The sequence below is a fragment of the Empidonax traillii genome, unplaced genomic scaffold, assembly GCF_003031625.1.
Source record: "Empidonax traillii isolate 1590-97213 ecotype Southwest subspecies unplaced genomic scaffold, ASM303162v1 scaffold135:size1941959, whole genome shotgun sequence".
In the NCBI taxonomy this organism is placed as follows: domain Eukaryota; kingdom Metazoa; phylum Chordata; class Aves; order Passeriformes; family Tyrannidae; genus Empidonax; species Empidonax traillii.
Genome location: NW_020955328.1, coordinates 866193 through 893429, shown reverse-complemented (window position 1 = coordinate 893429; position 27237 = coordinate 866193). Strand labels below are relative to the sequence as shown.

The following is a 27237-nucleotide window of genomic DNA, read 5'->3' as shown; positions in this document are numbered from 1 at the left end:
GGGATGGTTGTACGAATTTGAAAGGATCAGGACACAACTGAACCCCCAATCCCCCTGCACTGGATCACCAGCACCTCGGCTGGAGGGGCAGGTGGAGCAGCAGCAGAGAGGCAGGAGCAGCCTGGAGCCAGGAGAGAGAGCCCAGAGAATGCAACTGCCCAGCCCAAAGGGGGTTGTGCAGCAAGGAGAACAAAGCAGTTCACGTGCTTAGCCTGGAACTGGGAGTCGTTAGAAAATAAGTTCATGGGAATAAAAAACACCCATCAGGCAAAGTCCCATAAATCTCCCCTAAACCACGAATTCAGACCCAAGGGCTTCAAGAGTCCAGCACACTGGGATGGGAGGGCACAGGATTCTGTCAGGCAACTCCAGAAGATGAGGAGAAAGGCCAGGAGAATAATAAGGGGACAGAGACAGAGCAGTGATGACAACCCAGGACCCAGAGGAGACAAACACAACACCTCACAGGGGTGACAAAGAGCTGAAGGGCAGGGCAGGGGGTGCTGCCCTGCAGTCACCTCCTCCTCCCCCGAAACAGCCACAGGTAGCAACAGCAGAGACTGTGCAAGGACTGAAAAGAGGCTCTGAGAGAGCCAACGTGAGAATCTGCCCTGGAATAAAACTGCTCCCAGCCAGGAAGGCAAGAAGAGAACTGACCCAGGAGAGCAGATCCCTACAGGGCAGCCAGACTGCACACAGGAACAGCCAGGGCAGACTGGGGGCTGAGGAGAATGGGGATGAGACACAGGAATCAGACAGGAAATATTGAGTTACAGTGGGGGCACGACATCAGGATGTGTGTTTGCTGCAGAAACAGGGGCAGTCTCAAAAAGAGAAGCAGTGCAATCAGAAGAGAGGCACAACAGGAAAGGCAGGAGGAGATGAAGAAGCTGTGGAGCAATCCATCAGCAGCCACTGAAAGAACACGCAAAATGCCATGAGGACACATTTGGTGTGGGTGTCTTTTCACCAAGCAGCCTTTCCAGGCAAAAATGGTCAAGGAGGCAAAGCAAGAAGCTGGAGTTACACTACATGGTATGCACAACAACAGAGTGGGAAACAGCAGCTCAGAGCACAGGCCCCCATCAATGATGGCAGCAGGTACCAACATGGTCCAGACAGGAACACAACAGTGGGGGACAGGCCAAGGGTGAATCTGGAGTTCATCTGCCTCTTCATGCAACTGCACAACTGAAGATGTGCAAGCAGCCAGCACACCATGTGATCAGACAGCGTTCCGTGACTCACTGCCCAAGGCTGGTTTTCCCACTAATAATCCTGAGGGCACCAAACCCACCACTGAAACTACACCAGTGACTCCAATCTAGCCCAAATTTGCATAGCTTTTGACTCACAGAGAAGAAACTGTAACTATTTTCTACCAAGACAGGCAAACGAGCATTCACGAATTTCCACATACGTGTCTCTCACGTGGCAGAAGCCACCAACACCTCTGTAACAGTCCAACCCAGCAGAGCAGAACAATCTGCTTGTGGAACGCGCCATCGCCGCGATACGAGCGTGAGCTCCCCGCTCCCGACACTTCCTGCAGCGAGGGTTGGCCAACTTCCTCTCACTGCACCAACCTCAGCAGGAAAGGGGCCATTTTAAGCAGCTCGGCTCGGAGCACATTCCCTGTCCTCCCGAGCCTTCAAACAAAGTGAGACGATGCTTGCCTGAGAGAAGACGAATGTAAGGTAAGGATCAGCTCCAGCACGGGAGAGCTCAGGATCTGTACTGTTTGGGTGGAAATGGAGCTGCACCGTGTTCAGCACCGTGCCCATCCCAGCTCCAGGGTGTGTTCAGAGCTCCTCTTGAATGTCTGCATCTTAAAAGCAGGAGGGTTTCAAATCTGTTGTCTGTGGATGTTGCTATGAATTACCATGAAGTCTAAGTATTATTTGTCTCTCTTTTGAAAAGAGGTGAGCAGTATAAAAATTCAACTGAATTGTTTTAACCTCTTACAAACCTGACAGAATTTGGATCCTGATGTTCTCAAGATGCATGAATTAACTACTCGTGTCTGTTTACACTGTTGCATTTAAAATTCAATTTTGCATATTTGTAAACCCATAAAGACTCATGCATATTAATTTCTCAGAAATAGCTTCCAAGGACTAGCACTGTTGGAGCTAACGAATTAGCTCAAAGTGCATGAAAGTAACTTCAGAAGGAAAGGTTCTGTGTAGGGTATAGATTTTATATCATTTATTTCATAAGGAGATGTTCAGAGATCTGAACTCTAATCAGTATAGGAAAAAAAAACTGTCTCATGCCAACAGCTAAACATTTGTGCAATCTCCTCCACTGCCTGGGCAGGAATTTATTTATAAAACAGTTTACATCAGAATGCTGTTCCATTACAGCACCAGTACCTGGAAATTTTTGCATATTTTGCTATGCTGAAGAGAGGTGAGAACAGGAAATAAAAGATCTGTGATTTAAGAGATCTGTGAAGAGAGTTTTGCTTTGGTCTCAGCCTACATTCATCACAACAAACCATTTCTTCACTCCTGGCAACACTGTGTGTCGATCCTGCTGCCAGTGCTGCAGAGTGTTCCAGGTACATGACCAGTTACACGACTGACAAAGGTTATTTTGAAGCCCTGTTAGGACTGCCCTGCTGATGCCTTTTTCTGATAAGGTGAAAAAAGATAATAACAACCAAGACATTCTCTTTTTAAAAGTCACTTAATTACAATAACCAATAATGTTGAAAATCTGCTGTTATTTGTAAAGTCAGTGGCTAATCTGCTGATCATACCAATGGGAATAGGTTTGAAATTTGAAACATTGGGTCAAGTGTTATTTCACTGCCATGGTATTGACATGAACTGTAGAGTGTAACCATACAATAAATGCAGTCTTCAACTCACCACGTTCTATTTCTTCCCTGCATTAGGAGAGGACACGTTTAAAGAGGCTGGAGGGAAATGGCCAGCAACCAGGTCATCCTGGCTCTCTTCTGTGGAGCAATCTGGAAGTCCCTTTCCATAGCAGCACCTGGACCCAGTTTACACCAACCTGGCCCAGCACTGGCTGTTACAACACCTGCGGTGCCCACGGGAGAGGAGGAAGCTGGTGATGGCAGCTGGGTAGCAGGACTGCTGATTGGCATCATTTTACTTGGTATGATAGTGGCAATTCTTGTCATTCTCCTGTGGAAATGCTATGTGAGGCCTGGGCCTGCTCTGGCCAATTCCCACTGGGCAGGCCGCTCTCCCTTCGCAGATGGAGACACTCCAGAGCTCTTCCTGGACTCTGACCAGGACAACAAACGGTCATCAGTTTTATTCATGCTGCCTTGGAAACTGAAACAAGGCCCAAACTCACAGGAGGATCCCACTGGATCAGAGAACCCATCCCACCAAACTACCAGCAATGACAATGGGCAGCTGCCTCCCCCGGCTGGAACAGCAGCTCCCAGCACAGACCCCCCTCCAGCTCCCTCCTCAGAAACACTGAACACTGCAGGTGACTCCTGTCCTCACCCAGACACTCCACCTGAATCTCACGACCTGCCACCTCCACCAGACTGGCTCAGGGAACCTCCTGAGGATCCCAGCTCAGATCCCAGCAAGCACTCGGCATTTCCCTCGGCAGCAGAGGAACCACTGCCCCCACCACCTGAGCTCCTTATCCAGGACATTCATCAACCACTGCCCCAGCCAGAATACCCTTTGGAGACTGTCACAAGTCATTTACAGAATACTCCACATTCTTCTTAAAGCAAGTATTTTTCAAATAAGCGAAAAAAGGAGAAGTTGGGGCAGGCAAGAACAGTGAGGCCACGGCACAGGCGTTCCCCTGGTGTTTCCCAACTTCAGCTTTCACAAGAGGGAACCACCTGCTTCTGCCTGAAGCAAGTAATTTCCAAATCCGGCACAAACCGTGCCCACTCATATCTGCTGCTGGAGATTCCAGAGGTGGAGACTGCAGAAGCCAGAGTGCACGTGCCTGGGTGTTCCAGCACAGACAGATCCACGTAATGCACCCAGGGAGATGCAGCTCCCAGACAGCCCCACAGGGACTCGGGCAGTGTCTGCTCCACTGGGCTGTGTCAGTCAATGCAGTGAATTCCAGTTCATTTTAATAAAGCTGTCTGATTCAAAGATGTTTTGGTCACTTAAAGCCCAACTGAGTATTTGCTTTGATACAGAGCTTCGAATTCAAAACAAAGTCTGAACTATCTGGAATCCCTGGACGTTTTCAAGGCCAGGATGGATGGGGTTTGGAGGAACCCCATGGTTTGGAAGGTGTCCCTTCCAAAGGGAGGGTAGAACGAGATGAGCTCTGAGGTCCCTTCCAACCCAAACCATCGTGGGATTCACATACAGGCCTGTTTTCTGCCTGTCACAGGGTCACAACCTGGTACCTGTGGATTACAGGTACCAACCAAATCCTCCCAACAGCCAGAGGCTGTTCTTTACTACCAGGAATGAGATTTCCTTTAGGTCAAATATGAGCCAAGAGCTGACTGGTGTAAAATCTCCAGTCCCTTCACACTCCAGTCTGGTAAAGCAGAGAACAGTATGAGGGAACAGTTAATATCATGGTCACTAAAACGCTCCAAACACCTGAAGAACAACTACAAAAAGGTTTTCTTGTACCAAGAGCCTTTGGATTGTTGTGCATAAACCGGAAAGTTTGCAGCACGCTCAGGTAGATGATAAGCAGGACTAGTTGTGCACATTCACTGATTTCTTCCTCTGAAGCAGTATTTTCTGAAAGCTTTCAATTATTAATAGAGCCTTAAAAAATTCATTTAATGTTTCATGGATACCAGATTGCTTTGAACTCAAGGTGTTCAAGTGCTTTACATGCTTTTCACTGGGCCTTGAGTACCAGCAAAGCTCACCCCCCTAACACCAGCCTTTGCTAAGCTAATTCTTGGGTGGGAAGCAGCAGGGTGGTCTCAAAAGTAAATTAATGTTTATTTTTTTTACCTGTGCTGAATATTCATATTTATAGCAAAAAGCTGCTAGATGCCACAGTTAACTTTCCATGACAGTTCTGCAAAATGGCAGAGTTTGGAGTTTTGAGTTTGCTTGAGCAGGGAATAATTTGTGGATGTAGCACCACAGGCCACACAATGAACTTCAGCATCTTTACCACAAAGAGCAGTAAGTTATGCAAGTGCAATTCCTGGCTGCTGTGCATATAACAGCCATAGCAAAATATATTTATAATTTTTTCTTACATAAGTTATATGGCTGGATATGCCTAAAGAATAGCATTACAATTATACAAAGATTTTTTTTTAAGGCTCATTGCATTATAACCTGTTAGAATTTACAGCATTATAAACTACAAACACTCTTACCATATTGCTTTAAGGAATTCAGGTAGAGATTTCCTGTAGAAATCTGTAAAATCCTACAAGCTGAGCTACATTATACATGACAATACGGCGACAGCCTGGTCTGAGGAGTGGAAAAGTATTTTAAAATGATGAAAATATACCCTGGCAGTGGAGCTTAAAAAAGCTTAAGACAGGAAGCCTAAATTAACATTAACCTCTATTACAGAAGGAGAGGTTAATCAAAGGTAAAAAGGAACACAACTAACCTGACTTTTCACCCAGAAACACCAAAGGCAGCAATGCCAGCTCAGGCTCCAAGAGCCCCCAGACACTGCCCTCGGTCCGTCCCTGCAGGCACTGCCACGCCGTGCTGGGAGCACTGACAGCCTGCCCTGGAGCTGGGGAGCAGCTCTGCCTGGAGCACTGACAGCCTGCTCTGTGGCTGTGCAGCAGCTCCTGCCCGCTCCCAAAGCCCAGGGAGGTTCCTGGCCGCGCTCAGCTGTGCAGCAGCCCCTCGGCTCTGCAGTGCCGCGGATCAGGTGGTTGCGGAGCCGCGCGCAGGAACGCGATGCAGCTGAGGAGACGAGCACAGCCCCCGGCAGCCTCTGGAGCTGCTCTCCAGAACAAGGCGACCTCTAAGCTCCCATCCATCACGGGAACGATGTGCTGATACCGCAGGAGACCACGGTAAGTTTGTGGTTTTTTGTTTTTAATCGCAAAAACCTACCGCGGAACCAGAGACGGAAATAGGAGCGGAATTAGGAGTTGCTGACAGACGCTTGCACCAGAAATTTGCTGCAGTGTCAGAGATTTCTTACTAACAGCAATTTGGGCTCTGGACATGTGTTACCAGCTTTGAGAATGTGATTAACGCTGTAAAGAGGAAAAAATACTAATGTGCATGTGAGCATGAACATGGAATTTGCGTTTCAAACTCCATTCCTAAGATGTATTTTAACCAATTTACTTAAGCAAACGGCATCCCTGGATGGGGGGGACTGCTACACTACTGCAGAGATTTGTGAAGCAGATCCAGTTGACAGCCATTTTTTCATCCTCTATAAAAGAACACATTATTCCAAACATAATATAGGCTTGAAATCACTAAAAACAAGAAGCAGACATTGTATAACGTTTGGAAGAGACTTGCATTTTCGGAAGAAAGCCCTCATTTGAGCTGGAGGGGGAAAGGGAGATGAAAAAACAAGTCTCATTCTGCCAGACAACATGACAGGCTGAAGGGATGCTTTGTGAAGTCTCTCTTGAACAATTCTAAAAAGGACCGTGCCTCAAAGGGGGTTATTGATATTTTTACTTAATTTCTCCTGCAAGTGGCCATTGCCCAGACAACCCTTATACAGAGATAAAATGTATTACATGGGTTTAAAGGGTGTCATTTTGGTATATTTATTTCCAGGCAACAATGGAATACCAGATATTGAATACATCTACCTGTCTGCTGGTCCTTCTGGTTTTCCTACCCACTGGTTTGGGTATCTGTCCTTCTAGCTGTACATGCTCAGGAAACGACAGGAATGTGGACTGTTCAGGCAGAAACTTAACTGTACTGCCCCAGGGACTCCAAGACAACCTTACATATTTAAATCTGTCCTTTAACCAGTTTGTAGATCTCGATCATCAGCTAACGAGGTTCACCAATCTGAGGACCCTTGATATTTCACATAACTGGCTCAAGAATGTTCCCGCTCATCTGCCTAAATCCTTATGGGAGTTATATGCCACAAACAACAACATTAAAGTTCTTCAGAAACTTGATACAGCTTACCAGTGGAATCTTCGAGTGCTCGATGTTTCCAGGAATATGGTGGAAAGAGCTGTCCTGATCAACAACACACTGAGCAGTCTCAAGTTTCTCAATCTCAGCAGCAACAAACTTTGGACAGTTCCAACCAACATCCCCTACAATATAGAGACGGTGGATCTATCCAATAACTTCTTGTCCCAGATACTCCCAGGAACACTGGTGAGACTTCAACACCTCACAAGCCTCTACCTGCACAACAACAAGTTCTCGTACATTCCCGACAAAGCTTTTGACCAGCTCCTTCAGCTGCAGGTGGTAACTCTATACAACAACCCCTGGTCGTGCAGCGACAAACAGAACATCCCTTACGTGCTGCAGTGGGTGCAGGGCACAGCTGCCCGTGTCCTGGGGGCTCCCTGTGCCCACCAGGCCGGGCTCTGGGCCAGCGCCGCGCCCACGGCCGGGGACTCCAGCGCCCTGATGGAAGGAAGGATGGGCACAGACAGAGCCACCTCTGCCGAGGCAGCCGAACCCACCCCAGCGACCAAAACGCACAAACAACTGAAAGCCAAGGAAGTCACTCCCCTGGCCACCCAAAGCCACACGGTTCTGTTCCCCAGCACGGAGCAGCCCCTGCTCCGCCACCCCGACGGCCTGACCTGGAGGGACGGCGGCCCCCAGGAAGCAGCAGCCACGCGCACGATCCACGCCGTGGATCCGACCCAGGGCAACTCCACGGGATCTTCCACCACGCCCATGACTTTAAGCATCACCAGTGGAATGCCAACGAACTACTCCAAGGTGCCTCACAGCACAACCGCTACCTTAAGCCGAGAGGAGGCCACGACGGGCGCTCCCCACGCGCGCGTGCCCTCCCGAGCCGGCACCCGGCAGCTCTCCCTGCTTTACATCCTCCTGCTCCACGCAGTGGCCATGGCTGCCCACTGAGGGCTCCTGCCCGGGAGACACCACCCGCTGTGTTCCTGGGATACACAGCTGGAGCCGAGACATCCAGCTGAAATGATGAATCAAAACACAAGGAATGCAGAGCTCTGACTCTGCTCTAAAGAAAATAACAGTTCGGAAAGACGTGCACACTAATGTCTTGATACTAAGCTGCTACTTATTTTCATACGTCTTAATTGAGTACAACTAACCTATTATTTTGTTTTTAAAAATGTGCTTATTTTGTATTTAAATTTTTCATTTTACTTGCACAGAATAAACACATCAGAATTTTAAGTACTGATTTTATGTATGATTTTGTCATTGAACAACTGGAAAAAAAAAAGAAGGCCTGTATCATATCTGCATTGTCTTGCTTAACTTGCCAGTGAGCAATTCCTGTAATATAGCAGCACAGATGCTCTGTAAGTTATGACAACATGCAAAAGGAAGGGAAAAAAATAAAGGAACTAAACTGTGCTGTTTCACTAATAAGAAGTTATTCCTGAGCAAAACTGCTAGCATGTGTATCTATGTTTGCTTCATATGTACTAGGATATTATAAATATGAAGAACAACAGTCTTGAATTTAGGAATTAAATACGACAACGCCATGATATCTGCTAAGAGGGTGTAAACTGAGAAGGCAACATGGTCCAACTTCAGCATGGGAAAGTGGTAGGGGCCGGTATCCTTCTGCTCTGTCTCCACTTAGAGACTGCAGGCAAGTTATTGCTCTCTCCATAATATAAAAAAAAAAAAAAGAAAAAAAAAAAGAAAAAAAAAAGATAGAAGTAGAGGAAAAGGCCAGATGTTCAATGCCATGACACGCTCCAACACCAGGGAGTTATCTGCCCAAATTAACGACATGGAACTCCTTAACTTTACGTCAAGTGACGTCCGGAAATGTTAACATATTCTGCTTAAAATCAGCCAGAATGTAGCAAACTGCTACCAGGAAAACGAAATATCAGCCAGTTTCTAGCACAAGTCATGTAACAAATCAATTAAGCAATTAGTTGGTGAGCTGTCAGTGATACAATCCCAACTCTTGGGGCTTCACAGGGAATTACTTGAGTCCATGGCATTGAACGTGCCCAAACGCTGCTTCCCCAGGGCGAGCATGGGTGCTCTTCTCCTTCCATCTGCACCGTCAGCCAGTAGAAATAGCTGCACGCATGGTTCTGTCCACTCTAGGAAAATTATTTAAATTATGGCAAAGGTACTTGATATACTACAGATGAAGTTCTGCAAACAGCATGAAATGAAAACTGAAGAACAAGTTAATTGAAAAAGTATTACTCACTTAATATTACAGATCTTATACAATGTTTTCCATTCATTCCAGGCCATTTAATTTCCAGTTATTGTAGCATGAAGGTGCTACAAAACCCAGAAAACCTCACAACTGAGACTGGAGTCCTCTACCTGTTTCTCCTAAAGGTGTCAATGGGGGCTGTAAACCATTTACAACTACTGGTGTCAGAGAAATCACAACTTTCCAACTGTGAACAGTATTTCTATAACCGGAAACGTGTTTTAATTTCTAACAGTAAATGTTACACAATGGATTTGTACAGTTATTTCATTGGCATTTAAGTAAAAATAAAGTTATGTTTGTATTGAACTGAATTAATGTCAGCGCTTCTTTTCAAATAAGCACAAACCTGTTTCAAGCAGACATTTGGCTCCCTCTTCATGTCTTATGGGGGAAAATTATAGTTAAATTATACTATTTTGATACTGATGTACCCCTAATATTGTATAGCAATAAGCTGATGACATGATCATAACACTGGGACTATCCTTCCCCTCCTGCCCTTCAGAACTTGCAAATCCCTAGAACGTCCCTGCCTGTCACTGTCTTTGGGCAGTCCATGTGTTTGCTGAGTGCTGGCTGACTGTAACACAGCCCCAGCCTACTCATGGTGCTCAGAACTCTGCATTCCCAGAGCTCTCATTCCCATGGCTCCATCCCACACAGGGGGACCAATCACAGAACAAGGGCTGGGACTGAACTGCCAGATTTGAGGGAATTACATGAAATCCTCCACGTGCCTTTGCTGCAGGATCAATACAGGATGCCAAATTCTACTGCTTTAAAAAAACCTCCACGGAACTGACTTTAAACACTCTGAGAATGTTTCACCCCCAACGACACCATTCACTGACAGCAATAGGAAAGCGCTGTTTTCCAGAAGTTATTTGGGGCAAATTGCAAGCCCTCACCCTGAAGGACTTGCTACCCAGACCTCAGAGTCTTCAGCATGCTAATCCAAGGCTGGAAGTGGGGTTGGGGGTTTTTCCATATCCAGGTACAGGACGGGGAAGCCGGGACACAAAACCTGCAGCTGGGGATGGAGTGAGCCGGCCCTGCCACATTCCAGGGCTCTGCTCCTGCCCAAACCCTGCTGGGGGAGAGCACCAGGGCTTCTTCCTCAGCCTGCTTTCAACAAAGCAGACAGGAATTTAGGCTTGCCTGTATTTTTCTGGAATACGAATGGAATACGAATGATAAGGGAGCTGGAGGAGGCAGCAGTGTGGCAGCCCAGCACTTGTTGCTGGGCAACTGTGCAGTCACACTGAGCTAAACCCAGGGCCTGGTTTGTAAACATGGGGTTCGCTCAGAGCACCAGAAACACCAAATAACCTGCTCTCAGTGAGATTATCTTCCAAAACAACCAGTTAGCATTTCAGGGCAATACTCAAAATACCCCAAAACGCTCTGGCACACCTTTCACAGCTCTGTGCTCGCTCTCCAAAGGCTAAAATTGCCGTGGGATTGATGTGCTCTGCAGCAATAACTCACAGCTTTGTATTCCTATTAATTAGTTTGGGAGCGGCTTTAAAACCTAATGGCAGTAGTTCAGGATCAATATTTATTGATTTATGGATCATTTTAGTAACAGGATAGGGCTTAGAAACAGAAGAGCACTGGCTCCAGAAGCAGGGCTGTTGCCCAGGAAACAAAATGTGAAGATAGATGACAGAAGGAATTAAATTTCACAGCACAAGAACGATATAAACTGATCCAGATATATCAGTAAAACGACTCAACAATGCCCTAGCAACAAGATCACAAACTACCCAAAAAACCCAAAAAACCCACCAAAACCCAAAAAATCCCTGCTGCAAGCCCTCAAACATACTGGTAGCTCCAGTCTAAACAGTTTTTCCACATTTCATACCTTAAAAACACATCTGGCTCACAACCAGGTGACAAACACCCCAAATAAGCCCCACTGAGCCACATCCCTATGACAAGAGAAGATGCCAGAGCATCCTGCCAGAGCAAAGCCTGTCCTGCTGGGTTTCACAGCAGCCTCTTCAGAGGAACTGCCCGAGCAGCTGCTCCAGGGAGAGGCAACATTCCACCCAGGAGCAAGGCAGACAGGGACCATCTCAGTCCTCCTCTTTTAGAGGAGGGGGAGGTAAGAGAGCTGGGCTTGGCAAACACGTGCTGCAAGTTTTGTATCCATTTACTTCCAGAAAGTCTTTCTCTGCAGATGAAATAACCATTTCTTGCTCTGCAAAGAAACACCCCACACGTTTCAGGTGTGCACAGAATACCTAAGGATGCCTTGGATCACTGCCAGCCAGCCACTTCTTAAGATGGGTTATCACTATTCTCCACATTTATATGCCTCATTTCTTGTCTGAACAGGACAGGATAACAACATAGGCATTCTGTTTTACGTGACATGAAATAGGACTGTGCCTAATGGAACAAAATAGAGAAGAAAAACGTGGGAAGCAGAGAATTTTTTTAAGAGAATTCCAAAGGCTGCCCTCACTGCTTACTCTATACATGGAAGGGACTTAAACATTAGGGATCTTTCTAAAAAAATAAAAAGGAAATTTAGGTGAGGCAAAAAGGCATCCAAGCTTCTCTTGGGGACAGCCCCTTCTGTCAGCCCACATGCAGGTTCATGGACTGTTGTGTGGCTTTTGAAGACAGAAAATCAGGACAGAAGATAAGTGATGCTACTCATCTTGTGTTCTCCCACTCCATTCAAAGAGTCAAGGGTGTTGAAAATGTAGAAAAGCTAAAGGAAGGCAATTTCCCCAGTCAAAGGAGGTTTGTAACTCAACCTACAGAGCAAAAAGCACTACTGAAAACAATGAAACATTTAATAAAATTAGGATCTACAATTTTAATTCATTGAAAAGATCTTACGTGCCTGTTGAGCATTACTGTCATTAGAAACATGCAATTTGCAGAATGACTTGCTTGCAAGCATGTGTTGACTATTTCTTTAAACTGCTGGATACAAACAGGAGATGCTGCTAAGGAAGTGGCTTCCTCTGCTTCTTTCCGTGTTTTCACAGGAACATCCAAGGCTCTGCAGGAGGCTCACCACTGATGCCATCCCCTCATGACAATACTGGAAGTGGCACCAGCAGTGCCACAGCCGGCACGGAGCACCCAAGGGACCAACACCGGCACCACCATCCAGAGCTCCTCCCACCTCACCCCAGCAGGCAGCTCAGACGGTGCCCAGGAGCACAACCACGCCTGTCAGGGCACAGCTCAGCACAGCAGCAGCCAGGTACCACAGCCAGCACCCCATGGCACCACACACCAGCAACAGGAGCACCAGGAGGAGCCAGAGCAACCGCGGGAACTCTCCCAGCCCTGCTGCCACGGGCAGCTGCCACCAGCAGAAACCACAGTGACGAGAGCAGAAGCAAACCATGAGCCCCACTGGCACGAGATAACCTTGGCAACCACCAGAGCAGGAACATCCCCAGGGGCTCTGCCAGCACCCCAAAGTGCCAGGGTGATACCCGGGCCGGGGAGAACCTCCACAGCCTCCCAAAGCAGCCCCCAGTGCTGCCAGCACCACCAGCAACACCCCCACCCACAGCACAGGCAGCCGTCAGAGAGCAGGGGCAGCAGCCCAGCCCTCTGCACAGAGCTGCCTCTGACCACACCTGGGGGAGCACAAGCACCTGCCTTGTCCCACTGACACCAAGACAGACTCCTGGTCCCGGTGCAATCGCTGTGGAAGTGCTCCCCACATCTGTCCTCCAGGGATTTCACACTGCAGCTACTCAGGAACTGCCTTACTCTAGCTGAAGCTTTACAACTGCAAATATTAATTTAAATAAAACTAGTTTATTTAATTTTGATTTCCTTTAAGGGAGAGAACTGTGACTTAGTTGACCATAACCTGTCTAATACTGCCCTTGGGACATTCTTCCCAAACTCTCCAATACTGCAGCACATGCTATTTGTTGCTGTGAATCACTACCTTCCAAAGCAGGGAACACTTAAAACTTTCAAAATTTTGGCTAACCAGAAAAACACACACTCTCTTGCAAAGTTCACATATCAACATCTGCTTCCCTTATTACTTTTGAGCAAATTTTAACAAATAAGCTATTTTCAGATTCTTGTCTGTTACAAAGTTGGTGTCTCTTATACACACTTGATACTTTGGATTGACAGGTTTGTTTCAGACTGGGAAGGTGAAAGGTTTCTTACCGCCGAGCGATGTAGTAGAAAACAGGATTGCCAACTTTGGATGTCCCAGCTTGGTAGAAAATATTCAACGTTTTCAGTGCTTTGAACTCCTCTTTTTCATGTACCTGATGCCTAAAAAGCAATATATGGACATCAACTTTCACAACTACCTTTCAAAAAAGTAGAATAATAATAATAATAAATAATAAAAAAAACCCTCTTTACTTGCATCTTTAAACAAAAATATTAAGTTCACACAATTTTAAGCCTTCGTTAAATCACAAATGTTACTGCCACTTCCAGTGCCCAGTTTAGCTTTTTTAATTAAAATCTACTCAGAAATCTAAAAGCTTTACATAGATTTGGCTTTTTAAACTCCCCTTCAAAACGGCAGCAGGAGCCTTAATAACTGCTCACAGCTCCACACGTGGTGAAGTCTGGAAGCCCCCTCTGTGTGTCCCCACCGCAACAGTCTCCTTACCTCGTCATAAACTCTTCAAATTTGGAACTAGTGAGATTTAAACTGGACCAGTGTGTATCTGCCACAGGTTTGTGCTCAGGAGGCCCCAGGTAGGCAAGAAGAGTGGCCATCTTGTCAAAAGGTCGTCGTCCAACAGCCTTGTGGTCCCTGCAAACAGCATATTCCTTGTAAGAAAAGAGCTTTACTCAGCAATTCCTACTTTTTTTTCCCCACCAACAGGCTGGAGCTGGTTGGATTTTCTTTTTCCAAAAAAAATAAAAGGCGTATTCAATGAATACTGATATTCTTCTCAATAATAATAACAGAAGCATAGGAGAATATTCCAAGTATTAACAGCTTTAAGCTGAGGAGGTTGAATTTTGACTGGATATTGGGAATAACTTTTTCCCTGTGAGGGTGGTGGGATACTGGCACAGGTTGCCCAGGGAAGCTGTGATTGCCCCATCCCTAGAAGTGTCCCAGGTCAGGTTGGACGGGGCTTGGAGCACCCTGGGCTGGTGGAAGGGGTCCCTGCCCAGGGCAGGGGTGGAACTGGATGAGCTCTAAATTCTATGATACATTTCCCATCAGCAACTCCCTCCCTCCCACCTCCCTCACCTGTTGCTGGAAAGGTACTGGCCGATTTTCTCCTGGTTGTTCCACAGCAGGCGGTGCAGGGCCAGGACGTTGCCGTCGCTGATGAAGGACAGGCTGTGGTTGACGGTGTCGCTCGCGGGGCAGTCGGACGCGATGTCAAGGAAAAACCTGGAATTCCAACCCAGCCACAGCATCGGGGTGTGAGAGAAACCTCCCAGGGGGACTCCAGGCAAATCAAAGGGCTGTGAGGGCACTCTCAGCTCCCTCTGCACACCCCACACGCTGCTGGAGTGTCCCCAGGCCTCACCTTCGTGCTGCGTCAAAGTTACTTTTCACAAAGTCATTAAAAGGCCGCATATGCTCCTCCTTTGTGAACAGGACATGGTTGGCAATACTCTGAAGTATCTAAAGAGTAAAAAGACAGTAAAAATACAAAGGTTTAATGTAGTAATTGTTACAGTAATTAACAGTTAAACTGTTTCTGCCAGACAACAAAAAGGCCAATAAGCCAATTAATTTAAAACACGTTCACTTTCCAAGTCTTTTCTTTCTCAGACTTTTAAATACCAGAAAACCACTTCACTTATTTATGAACTATATTCACATTAAATCGGGAAAATAAATCATCTTTCAAACCATCATTTATTAAATGTTAACTATTTTTCCTGGAAATTAGACAGGCAAGTAAAAGCAATAGCACATACCTATTTTAAGAAAACTATAATTTATCAACATTTAAAATGGATAATATGCACAGGTCAAAGAATTTGTGTGCCATCACTAAACCTTTTTTTCATTTTTACAAGAAATATGACCAAATGAGATTAAAGGGAAAATCCCTTCTCTAGCAGGGGTATGAATGAACTCAGTCAGTGCTGGTTGTTCCCCTCACTGTACTCACAGTAACGCCAGTCATTTGCTTGTTTTCAAATGAGAAGCTCAAATGAAGGGCTGGAATCTCGCTCTTTTCTCCATCATTTTGGTGAGGTGTTTTTTTCCCCATACAGCCTGCTGCCCATCCTTACCTTGCTGGGAGCTCTAACATCAACGCCACAGCGTTCAAACACAGCACGGAAACTGCACCTTTGTTAAACGTGACGGCTGCTACAAAAAACTCCAAGTTTTCCTACGTCCTCTCATACCCACCAAAGAATAGAACTAAGGTAGGTAGAACATCAAATATGGGCACGTGAAAATACACGTGGGCTCACCTTTGACATGAGCTTCAGGCCCCTCTCGATCCTGGGCGGGGGCTTCTTGTCCAGGATGCCGGCCTCGTACGGGGACACGATGGCGGGGTTGATGAAGCGCAGGAACATGGCACTGCCCACCGCGCCGATGCTGTTCTGGGGGAAGCGCTGGCTCACCACCTGCGGGGCACACACAGCACGGACAGTGAGCCCAGGGCAACCTGCTGAGAAAGCCCTGCACGGTCAGCCAAGCCTAAGCACTCCTTCCACACCCGTCACGCTCAGCGCACTCAAGCGGACTCTGTCGCGTCGCAGAGGATCAGAACAGAGGGAAGGAGTGAGGGGCAGGGGGGTCTCACACCAGCTGCATTCACCTCCTCTGCTGCACAGCCTCCCTGGCCAGGGGAAATGGCTCCAGCAGCTACTGCACAGACTCTGGGAGCTGCTGCCCCTCCATCCCAGGCTGTGACAGACTCTGGGAGCTGCTGCCCCTCCATCCCAGGCTGTGACAGACTCTGGGAGCTGCTGTCCCTCCATCCCAGGCTGTGACAGACTCTGGGAGCTGCTGCCCCTCCATCCCAGGCTGTGACAGACTCTGGGAGCTGCTGCCCCTCCATCCCAGGCTGTGACAGACTCTGGGAGCTGCTGCCCCTCCATCCCAGGCTGTGACAGACTCTGGGAGCTGCTGCCCCTTCCCCCCAGGCACTGCCAGGGCAGCGGAGCAGGGAAAGGTGGATGTTCATCCTCGGGTGTGCACAGCCTTCCATCAGATACACACAATGCTCCTGGGATTGGCAGAGCATAAGAGCCTCTCCAGCCATAAGACTTGTGCTGTGAAGTTTCAGGAGTAATTTTAAATTTGTGAGGAGGAGGTATTTGCAGAAATACTCTTCAGAACTATCCCAGGAAGACAATGAGCTGAGTAGCCAGTGCACTTCTCTGCCTACCCACACATCCAAAACCACTGAGCAGGAATTTGCTACAACTATACATTTAAAATATGGTTCTTTTCTACCAAGGGAAAAAATAATTCTGAAAATGTGGTAAGAAAAAAGAAATCTCTTTGCTTTTAGGAAATCAACTACACATTACTGAGAGGAAAGTTATTCTCTGGGTGTCTTTAACTTGACTTTGAACAGTTAGAGACAAAGCTTCCTGTCAAAAATAAAGTTCTCAGATATGCAACACGGGGTCCTTTCATATCTGTCCCATTAATACCTGTGTGTATTTTAATGAGTAACAGTGGGTAATCAAAACGAGTCAGATTCTACCTTTTCACAGAATAAAATTAGCAAGCATGGTATTATAAGGCATAGCTTAAAAGAAATAAAACCCCAAACAAATCCCATCTCAGTAAAATACTTCAAAACACAACCAGTGCAATCTCAAATCATGCTGCTTAAACAAGACGAAGCCATTAGTATAAAATACACCAAGAATCACTTTGGTTCAATAGCAATTCCAGTCCAATACCTTGGGATGCAAATACTGATATTTTCTCGTAAAATACTAGTTTGCCCACAGATTTTGAATTGTAAACACAATAACTATTCTGCTCAGTTACAGCAAAAATAAGAGAGTATTTAATAAAAGTCTAAATTTCCATTCTGCCTGGCTTATTCATACTTTGTTTTTTGAGGTTACTGCCAATGAAAAGGATAAATCTGAACTTTTAATGACACCACTCTAAAGCAACCCACAGATCCAAATTCTAACACAGCAAGTTACTTAAAATGGAAATCTGCTTTTCTCAGGAAATAAATACAAGTGCTTTTTTTTTTTTTTTTTGCTTAGTCACAAAGCAAACAAAAGAAAATGTATCAGAAACATGTCCCATGATGCTTTTGTCAGTGCCCCACAATCATTAATTGTTCTTTGCCCAGGATGCAAGCTCAGGTTATCTGCCAGAGTGTTAAAGCAGCTCAACAGACTCAGATTTTTCTCAAAACCAAAGAGAACATTTCCCTTCAGCATTTTTTTTTTAATTTGAAGATGGTGGCAAGGCTAGAAGAGTCAGAGTATTAAACACTAAGCAGTAATGTTAAAATGTCTTTTGTTTACTCAAATAGGCACACAGAGAATATTTTAAATATAACTTAATTCCAGTGTTAATTGAAATGAAAGCTATTTTGTGCCAGAATTAGTAGAATGATTTTACAGTGAGGTCAAATAGACTGAAGTGAAGATATTTTGAACAAACAGCAAAAGATTTCTGTTGTGCTTTGAAAGAAATGGCTAATAAAAAGGTCTCCAAACTTACTGATTTTTTGTTTTCCTTTTTTTCTTTTACGGTAGCTTTATTCAGTAGAGAGTGGCAAGTTGCCTACAGAACAGAGATGAGCACAAACAAGTCACAGCACCAACTACATACAGCAACAAAAAACCAATGTTGACTTGTACATAAATTACACAATAAAATGTAACAAACATAACCAACAGAAAATGAAATATATAAACTAAAGACTGATGATGGAGGTTTTATTTCACATTTTTATTACATCTTATTTACAAAGCACTAAATACAAAACAAGCAAATGTTGAATTTCAATCATTTCTACTATTTCTGGCTAGATTAAAAGTCAAACCACATCAATGTGCTCGTCATATAAAATATTGGGCCTTAAATGGTATATTCAGCTTTCAAATGTATTTCACCATCCCCAAATAATTTCAAGAGTAAAAATAGTAATGTTATACCTTTGAAATACATATTACTTTTAAAATTAAATTTAGAGTTTTAAATCTTCCCAATGTTTCTCTGTGTGTCCTTCAATTTAGTTAGACCTGTAAACCATCCAGGTTATTCCCACTGGGAGAACTAACACTGCCATGAAACACTCTGTGGACAAAGGAAGAGAAAAGCCAGCAGGTCTATGTTAACATTAGAGAGTTCCAAATCAAGAGATCTGACTGGATTGTGTTTCTTTCTGCATTTCCTTGCGGTGCAAAGGGACCCACCAAGGAGCATCAAATTCTGTGCCATTTCCACCAGCACTTGGGCAAAGCCAGAGCACCTGGAGCTCCATCTGCAGCCTCGCTGTGAGCTGGAATGCTGGCACAGCATCCCCGGGAGCCCCGAGGCCACCCCTGGGGCTGCATCCACAGCCACCTGCAGCACTCACCGACCTTCAGGGTCACCCTGGAACTGGGACAGGGTTTCTACAGCTTGACAACGGAACAGAGTAAAAAGCAAAACCCCCAAACCAATGCAGGCAGTGAAAGCTGAACTGGAAGCTGGGTAGGACCATTAATATTTAACCAGTGGCACCTCTGCCACCTTGCTCTGTGTCAAATTTCCACAGAGTGGCTGCTGCAGCACTTGTACACACACCCCACTCATCCAGCTACTGTGGTACAGGACATTTCCCACCCTCTTCAGTAAGAAAAATCGTGTATGTTTGTGGGGATGTTCTGAAATAGTCAGAACAAATTCTCTGCAGGGGTTACTTTGATCAGGTTTGCTCCTCACCACAGCCCACTGCTGAACACACATCACCGGGGAGGAGCCAGGTGACTGTCACAGCAGCCACTTACTGACGCTGCCAAAGGAAAACACCTGCTGGGCTCTGGGCTCTGTTCCCAAAACAGGAAAACCAGCCAGCAGAGACACCAACATCCAACTAAAGACACCTTTCTGTGCGTTGCTACATTGATTAAAATTAGCTACTAACCATTTAAAGAACACTCCTGGGCAGTATTCTTTGCACACACAGTTACTTTAAAACTCTTAAGAACTAAAACACCCCACAAAATTCTGTCTCATTTACTTTCACACTGGTGCTTGGCACAGAACATATTCAGCTTATTAAAAGTGAAGTTATCTGTAAAAGTCACCTATTTGGTTCTTATGATAATACTCCCAAATCAGATCTTGACTCTACTTTCTTTCAGATAAAGGCCAGACTCTTCAAAACTCCTGGGAATTTTAAGTACAGAATGAATTACTACACTATTTGTGATGAACAAACACTTGTACAATGATACAGGTGTTACTAGAAACAGCTAAAGCAGTAAACATTGAAGCTGAATATCAGTGTATATCAGTTATCTATTTGGCAGTAAATCATCTCTTTCAGGAACAAATTACCCTTATAACCAAATGCAGTAAAGGCAAGAATAAAGCCAACAGACTTGCAAAGGTTTCCATAGAAAAATCTCTGGGAATGCCCACTGGTGAGCAAATTTTAGGAATTCCATTTCAAGCAAGAATCACAAATGGTCTGCATAGAGATAATTTCTAGCACTTACCACTGAAATGGCAATAATCTTGATACCTCCTGGAAACAGCATATAAACCTAATTCTGGGATCAGATGTGGGGAAAAATATCCACTAACAGGAGAAACAACCAAGGTTGTAGTGGGACTTTTTCAGCAACACTCAAATATTCTCCCACTGATGTGTGAGACTGTGGCCATGATGGAAACCAACCTGCCCACTGCATTTCCTGATTTCAGCAACCAAACACAGCAAAAACCCCCAAAGTCAGCCCCCACCAACCCAAACAGCCACTGTCAGGTGGAGAAAGCAATGGCTTTAGAGCTCACTCAGCTGTTAGAGCAACACAAGGCACAGCCTTTGCACACCTGATTCATTGCAGGAGCTCACAACACACCCCAGACCACAACAGTCCCAAAGAAACTCACTGTTCCTCTCTCCCAAGCTCTGGGAATCGCAGCAGCTGCCCTGATTAACCCAGAATTAATTCATCATTAGTTCAAGCAGTTCAGAAAAGCTATTTTCTTTGCTTTAGACCTGAGATACACTCTATGGCCCAAAGGCCTAAAGTAGGTCTTCCAGAGCACTTCCCTGAGACCACAGCTCCAATATTCCCCCAGGCACAGCATTCCACAGTCCTCCAACAGGACTGGAAACACTGAGGGGATCCCTACTGGGATTTTTAGAACAGCTAAATCCATCAGAACCACACAAAGAGCAAGAAAGAGCCAGCAGGGCCCTGCTGAGCTGCTGCAGGGAGCGGGGAAACAGGACAGGGCACAGGAGTGGGGATGGAGCTCGGGGAATGGGGGTACTTGAAAAACCAACATTGAGTCCCCTCCTCATTGCCAACCCAAATCTTAAAACACCACTCACCCCTACATTTAGATTTGTGGTTTTTACCAAGTGTCTGAGAAGAGTCTTTAGAGATGTCCACTGTGAACTGCCCCAAGCTCCACAGCGCTGGAGCTTCCCAAACAAACCCCACAGCTCAGGGGCAGGCAACCACTGCAGGCATACCTGGTATAAACAATGGCACACACTGCGCAGCTGGGGTGGGAACTCCGAGGAAGAATTAATGATTGCCTGAAAAAACTTGTCAGTCATTTGCAAGAGACTCCGCTGGTTCTCCTCCAGGCTCTCTGCGGGCTCCAGCCTGAAACAGACCCGCACACGCGTGACCAGCAGTGCAACACACCACACAGGCTGCACTTCCGTGCTCGGCACAATCTCAGCGCCTCATTTTTCTCATGGAAATGCTTAGCAACTTTTACACAGAAGCTTCCATCACTATTTTAAACCACATACGATGCAAATAAAAGGTCGTGTAAAGCTCAGTAATGGACAGGCTGTGGGTGGGAGTCTCTCAGACCATTCCATACAAAGGCATGCACACACAACTCCAACTGATAAATGCATTATCAGTTTCACGATGGTTTATCTGAAATGAACTTTTGAGGCAGACACAGGTATTTTAGGGTTAAACCATAAATAAGAAGGCCTATCCTTTGGGTAAGCTACTTAAGAGATAAATACTTATAATCTTTGTAAGAGAGATAATTCAAAGCAGTAGAGCAACAGCTACTAAATCCAGGTCTTGAAGTGATAAGAGAAATTAAAGCAAAAAGACTACACACACCATGCACACATTGTCTTGCTTCTGCAGTCACTGACCTAGAGGTGCTTTCTGGTTCTGCTGGAAACCCCTTATTACTGGCCTACATAAAAGTATGAAATAGCAAGTAGAAGAGGTCCTGCAAGGGCTCTCTCTCTTCCTTGCTTTCTCAGGGCTCAGAGGACATGCAGCAAACCCTCTGAACAGCCCTCCCTGGGTATGAGGGCAGCAGAGACAAGTAAGGTGTCTGGAAAAGTGAGGAGTGGAACAGTATGAAGGTATGAGAAACATTTGCAACAAGGAAAAAGGAATCCTGTTATATTTACAATGCCAGGGAATTATGTTTACAGATAAATACATTTGCTCCTCCCCTTGAATCTCAAACCTTGTTGGATCCACCTCAAAGCTAACATGCTGCCACTCAGGAGATGTGATCACAGTCCTCAGTAAAGGTTCCAAAAGCTTCTGCAAGTACGTAGCACCATATACCTGTGTCCAAGAAAAACAAGAACAGGAGGCCAGATTAACACAGCAATCCACAGGAACACTGAGAAGCTCTGTAAGTGTTATAAGAGCCTGAAAACACTTGATTTGTTTTGGCATAAGCCAGATTCCTGCAGAACTGGAGTTTGCATATTATAGCCTCACCCTTGGAACATAACTGAGATCAATATCTATAAGTATTTTAATTCATTTCCAGTGTTGAGAAAACTATAGGTCACTAACAACCACCACAATATCCAGCAAGGATTCTTTCCTAGAGCAGTGACTCCACACTTCATCTGTTTGTACACAGCTTTTTAAATGGAAAAGGGAGCACAAATAAGAGCTCAGACTTTGTCTCCCATCTTTAAACCACCAGGAACAGTCTTCCAGCTGTACTGGTCCAGAATCACTCCTATAACTGAACTAGTCAGAAAGGAAAAAGGTTAGTTCCAGGAGGATGCCTCTTGTGTCTGAGCACATCTTATCTACAAGATCCAGTTCATCAAACATTAAAACACAAAAACTCCCTAACCAGGTGTGAGAGCTGAAATAACCAGGGAGCCAAAGGCTCCTCCGTACTGGTCTCATCTGATCCAGTCACCCACATACCCCTGGCAGCTTTGTCTTTTCAGATTGCTAAACTCTTCCTGCTATCAAAGTGACCTGCAGGAGACAAAGATGAGATAATGTACCTTAAAACAGAAAGTCATTATTTTACTGGCTAAGCTGTTTCCTCGGAAGAGTGTCTGCATGGAATCTGCCAGCTCAACTTCCTTTGAGAACATATTCCAGAGGAGCTGGTAGAGCAAGTGCCGGGAATCAAAGAGTGTGACCAGGACCCGAGCCAGCTCGTCCTTAGAAGAAAAAGGAAATGTTAATTTGACTCACAGTGAACCAAGGCAAGTATATAAAAAAGTACTGTGAGAAAACCACCAAGCAGTTTGCACTAATGCGTTATGTTTGCTATGGGGTCTGGCAGGTAAATATCAATCCACACATGCACAATGTCTCTGTAAATGTTCCATGTGCTACTGCTCGTCTAAAAATCTGCCTCACGATATCCACTCATACAATTCATAACAGTTATCCAGACAGATAAGCAGTTACTCTGCTGTATAACAAAGCCCAATTCACCTTACTAAAATCTAGAGGAGCAAATAGAATTGTGTGTCTGCATTACAGCACACACCATTTATTATAATAACTGTATAAAAAATAATTCCTAGACATTTAACTAGAAATTTACTATAAAAATGCAGTTTATCATCAAGATCTGAACTTAGATTCAGTGCAATTTTTGAGAACACCCTAAGAAGGGCTAGCTATCATCAGTGGCAGCTCTATTCTCTGTACCAGACTGTTGTCACACCCTTAATGTTTGATTAGTTTCTATTTCAAGTCTTAATATTTTAAAAAATGAAGGAAATAAAATGCGTGAATCAACTTACCCACTGAGAACAAGGCACCACATTGGCTAAAGCCATAGCAATAGGAAGCTCCCCCTGATCACCCATCATTGTAACCAACTCCACCAATCTCTCAAACCGATCTGCTAGCACTGTTTCTGCTAACGTATCAAATTCTGTTCCCTGCTGCAGAATTTTGGTCAGGACTTCCATAAACGTGGCTCTTGTCTGGAGGTCTTTATGATAGCCCAAGCCTGATTAAGAGAACCCAGAACTACTCAGGAAGATGTAAAAAGAACCGAAACACCAACGTGTTAACGAGGCACTGGGGCGTGCCCGGTTGCCCCCGCTCCCTTACCTATGGAGTGCATGAGGCCGCTGTCCACGTTGGCGTTGAGCAGGTTGGACATGGCCAGCACGGTGCAGTGGCGCAGCGAGGCCAGCCTGCGCGACATGCCGCGCTTCCTGCCGCCCGCCTGCGCCCCGTCGTCCTCCACCTCGCTGCAGTCGTTCAGCAGGTTCATGAACAGCGTGAAGTACCTGTGCACACACAGCTGCAGAGCCCAGCTGGCCGGGAGGAGCTGCACACCCACCCTGGGCCCCAGCAAACCCCAGCCCTGCCCGTGTCCCTTGGAGCACGGCCCGGGCTCCAAAGGTGCTGACACAACCCCACCCGCCTGAGCTCGGCTGCACTTCCTCCAAGCAAGGGCATTTCCCAGGTGTGCCCTTCCCAACAGACCCCTCCAGAGAGAGCAGGTGCCACAGACACAAACACAGTGTGAAGGAAAGCCAACCCCAGCCATGAGTGAAGCACACATCTGCACTGAGCAGAAACAAAGCCAAACTTTCTCATCATTTTCTAAATGAAAACGTTTACATAAACCTTTTTATGGGCACAAAACCGGCAGACATTTGTGAAATGGGAAATAGAAGAGATAATTCCTGATGGGATAATACAATTATTTCCACTGAAGAAACCCAGAGTTTGTAACAGAAGTCACACAGTGCTTCTATTCAGAGTCATTGTATTGAAAAGTAGTTAAAAATCACTACTTACTTTAGAAACAATTGAGATTTTGCTTCCATCAACTCAACACCATCTCCTTCCTCAGGCTGGAGTGGAAGCCCAGCAAGAAGAGAAACCACTGCCTCCATACTCGCCTGGTCCAAATCTCTGAAAAATAAAATAAAATGAAAAATCCCTTTTCGTTACAGATCTAACTGCAGGTGAAAAAGAGATATGAAAAATAAAGAAAAAAAAAATAAAAAAAGATAAAGCTCTAGATAATAAAATGGTCAATCCTAATGCTAAATCAGAAAAATTATTCAAAGGAGCCATGTCAGTTAAGGCTAAGCATTTAATATAATTATGCTCACCAAAACTTCAGTTACTATTTTTTCTTTTCCTCATCATTACTGCTGCTGAAGGAATCCCAAGGAGCCAGCTCATGCATGGATACCAAATGCCACCTGGAATACTGTCAGCAACTTCCCAAACAGCTGAAGAGTGTTCTTTCTTACCTTGTCAAGCATTTCACATCCTCATCTGTTGCTTGATTAGATGTTCCCATAACCCAGTCTGTCAAATATTCCACCATTTTGTTCCTGTTACATATAAATATATTGGTTTAGCTTTATTGGGTTTTTTTTATTGTGGTTTTGTTTAGTTTTGGGGTGGTTGTTGTTAAAAACACATACTACTGCTGGCACCATTCTTCATTATTACAAACTCAGTGTAAGAACTATTTGAAGCCCCACACACTGAAGATGAACTGAACTCATGTTGTTAGACCAAGCAATGCCCTGATCTGTATGACCCACTGAATTGTTACATGTGTCTGGTGTCAATTTTAATGTGGCACCAGGCTCTGAATTATTCTGAAGACACAGATGAGGGAACTGTCCCTGTACCAGGAATACTGGTGTGACAGAGGTTTTTTGCTTCTTTTTTTAACCACATAACCAAACTAAATTACACTTGCCCACAGAACATCACCCCAGGTGTTACATAATGTCATCCTTACCTAAATTTCATTTCTTGACAAAATGAAAGGTCATCTCTCCTTTCCATCATTACTTCTACCAACTGACAGAGCTTTGTTTTTATCTGAATGGCATGTACCAAATTTCCAAGCACACGCACATACCTGAACAGAAAAGCAAAAAGATAATTAAATACTTAATGCTACTCCGTATTTCAACCCTGCTCCTGCATCAGCTGAAGACCAGCAGCAAATTTCTTCTGGCCAAAGGAGTTTTATGTCAGTATAAAACTGACCAGAAATCTGCCCTTCAGCTGGTTTTTACCCATTAACATCAACATACAAGAAAGAAACCAGGAAAGCTTACAGGAATAGGGCAAAGCTATGGAATGGTCAGTTCCTTAAAGAACAAGTCACTCTCCAGCAATGCACTTGATGCTACATAAATGATCTCCATGATTACTGAAGTTGTCAGAACCACAAGGAGCATCAGAAAATTCAGCTGCTGCTTCTCCATGGATGCAAGAAGAAATGATACAAACTAGAAGGCTCTAACTCACTCCTTAAACATAATTACTGTGTAAAGGAAGGTCAAGAGGATTCCTTACCTAACCAGATTTAGCATCATTGTCTCAATACTCGCTTGTCCAAGATGTTCTGAGCTCCCTTCTGTGTGATTGTCAAGTAAATTCTTCATTATAGCAATGGTCTGCTCTACAAATTGTGTGTTGGTATCAGTCAACAAAACCTACAGGAAGAAAATTCCTGGTCTTAATTCTTCATACACAAAACCAAAAAGAGGGTATAATATACTGGAGCATTTCAAAAATCTCATGGACAAGCACTTCTCTAGTTATCACCAAGCCAAAAGAATTCCAATACATTCCAGATTGATATATCAACACTGCAGCCATATGGATTCTGCAAAGCTCCTCACAGATTCTGTACCCAAGGGTTCACTGAGAAGCCAAGGATGTTTTCAATAGTTTGATGTCAAATACAGCCTGGACTCACACACAGGATGCTCATTACCATGTTTGTGATGATCACACTGCTCACAGGGGCTTTTGCACAGAACATAGACAGGGACCCGTCCCACTCCCCGAGGTGAAAGACACAACTGACAGAAATGTGAACAATACATCGCCACTCTACCTGCCCTTGGGAATCAAAGAACTTGCTGATGGTATTCTTCAGCTTGTTAAAGAGCATTGGGTAGAGCGCCGGGCTGAGCTCCAAGCCCACCAGGTCTTTGATGTTGGTGCGGATCTGCAGCCCCACCTTCTCGTGGTTGCAGACCATGAGGGTGAGGAGCCGGTCGATGAACTTGCTGACGGGCGTCTCCACGCTGCCCTCGGTGGACACCATGGAGATCATGGAGCCCTTGCGCTCGCTGACGGGGCCCATGGGGGGGCTGTAGGTGGCCAGCCCCGCGTTGCTGCGGTGCTGCAGGCACACCCCGCCCAGGGCACACAGGAAACCCGTCATGTTGATCCACTCCTGCAGCGAGTCCGTGTCCGACAGGTCGATGGAGCCGCCCCCGCTGACGTGAGACATCCGCCGCTTCACGATGGTCTTGTGCAGGCTCTCGGTGACCTGCAGCAGAGCGGCTGACACTCACACCTCACCCCCAAACACACGGGCACGCACCAGAAGTGCTCTGTAACACATCCTGCCATTCACAACTCCAGCCCCCCAAATTCACCTTTTTGTGGCAGTGGGAACAGAAACCTCGACAGAGGTTGTTTCCAGGGAGGTTGAGAAGCAAGGCTGGAGAGGACTGAAGGGTCCTGCCACTCAATCCC

The 27237-nt window shown here is 45.4% G+C and overlaps 2 protein-coding genes across 3 annotated transcripts in view; one reads left to right on the top strand and one right to left on the bottom strand.

Moving 5' to 3' along the window:
- Positions 1-27237, bottom strand: part of NF1 (neurofibromin 1) — a 73798-nt gene that overhangs the window by 23209 nt on the left and 23352 nt on the right. Inside the window, exons 21-36 of one of the 2 annotated variants that reach the window (XM_027883813.1) lie at positions 26588-27028; positions 26041-26180; positions 25475-25597; positions 24972-25055; positions 24508-24624; positions 23809-23990; positions 23493-23704; positions 22737-22898; positions 21944-22047; positions 20964-21099; positions 17987-18049; positions 15748-15906; positions 14844-14941; positions 14558-14704; positions 13961-14107; positions 13501-13611 (exon numbers count right to left, since the gene is read on the bottom strand). In XM_027883813.1, coding sequence (XP_027739614.1) covers positions 13501-13611; positions 13961-14107; positions 14558-14704; positions 14844-14941; positions 15748-15906; positions 17987-18049; positions 20964-21099; positions 21944-22047; positions 22737-22898; positions 23493-23704; positions 23809-23990; positions 24508-24624; positions 24972-25055; positions 25475-25597; positions 26041-26180; positions 26588-27028 — 2426 coding nt within the window. The remainder of the gene's footprint in view (positions 1-13500; positions 13612-13960; positions 14108-14557; positions 14705-14843; positions 14942-15747; positions 15907-17986; positions 18050-20963; positions 21100-21943; positions 22048-22736; positions 22899-23492; positions 23705-23808; positions 23991-24507; positions 24625-24971; positions 25056-25474; positions 25598-26040; positions 26181-26587; positions 27029-27237) is intronic. The other variant, XM_027883814.1, reaches the window with a different exon arrangement.
- Positions 5722-8027, top strand: OMG (oligodendrocyte myelin glycoprotein). The gene is made up of 2 exons (XM_027883816.1): positions 5722-5989; positions 6720-8027. The coding sequence occupies exon 2, from the start codon at positions 6726-6728 to the stop codon at positions 8013-8015; it is 1290 nt and encodes a 429-aa protein (XP_027739617.1). The 5' UTR covers positions 5722-5989; positions 6720-6725; the 3' UTR covers positions 8016-8027.

Coding starts and splice junctions, on each gene's coding strand:
- OMG (XM_027883816.1), top strand. CDS start 6,726: ATGGAATACCAGATATTGAATACATCTACCTGTCTGCTGGTCCTTCTG.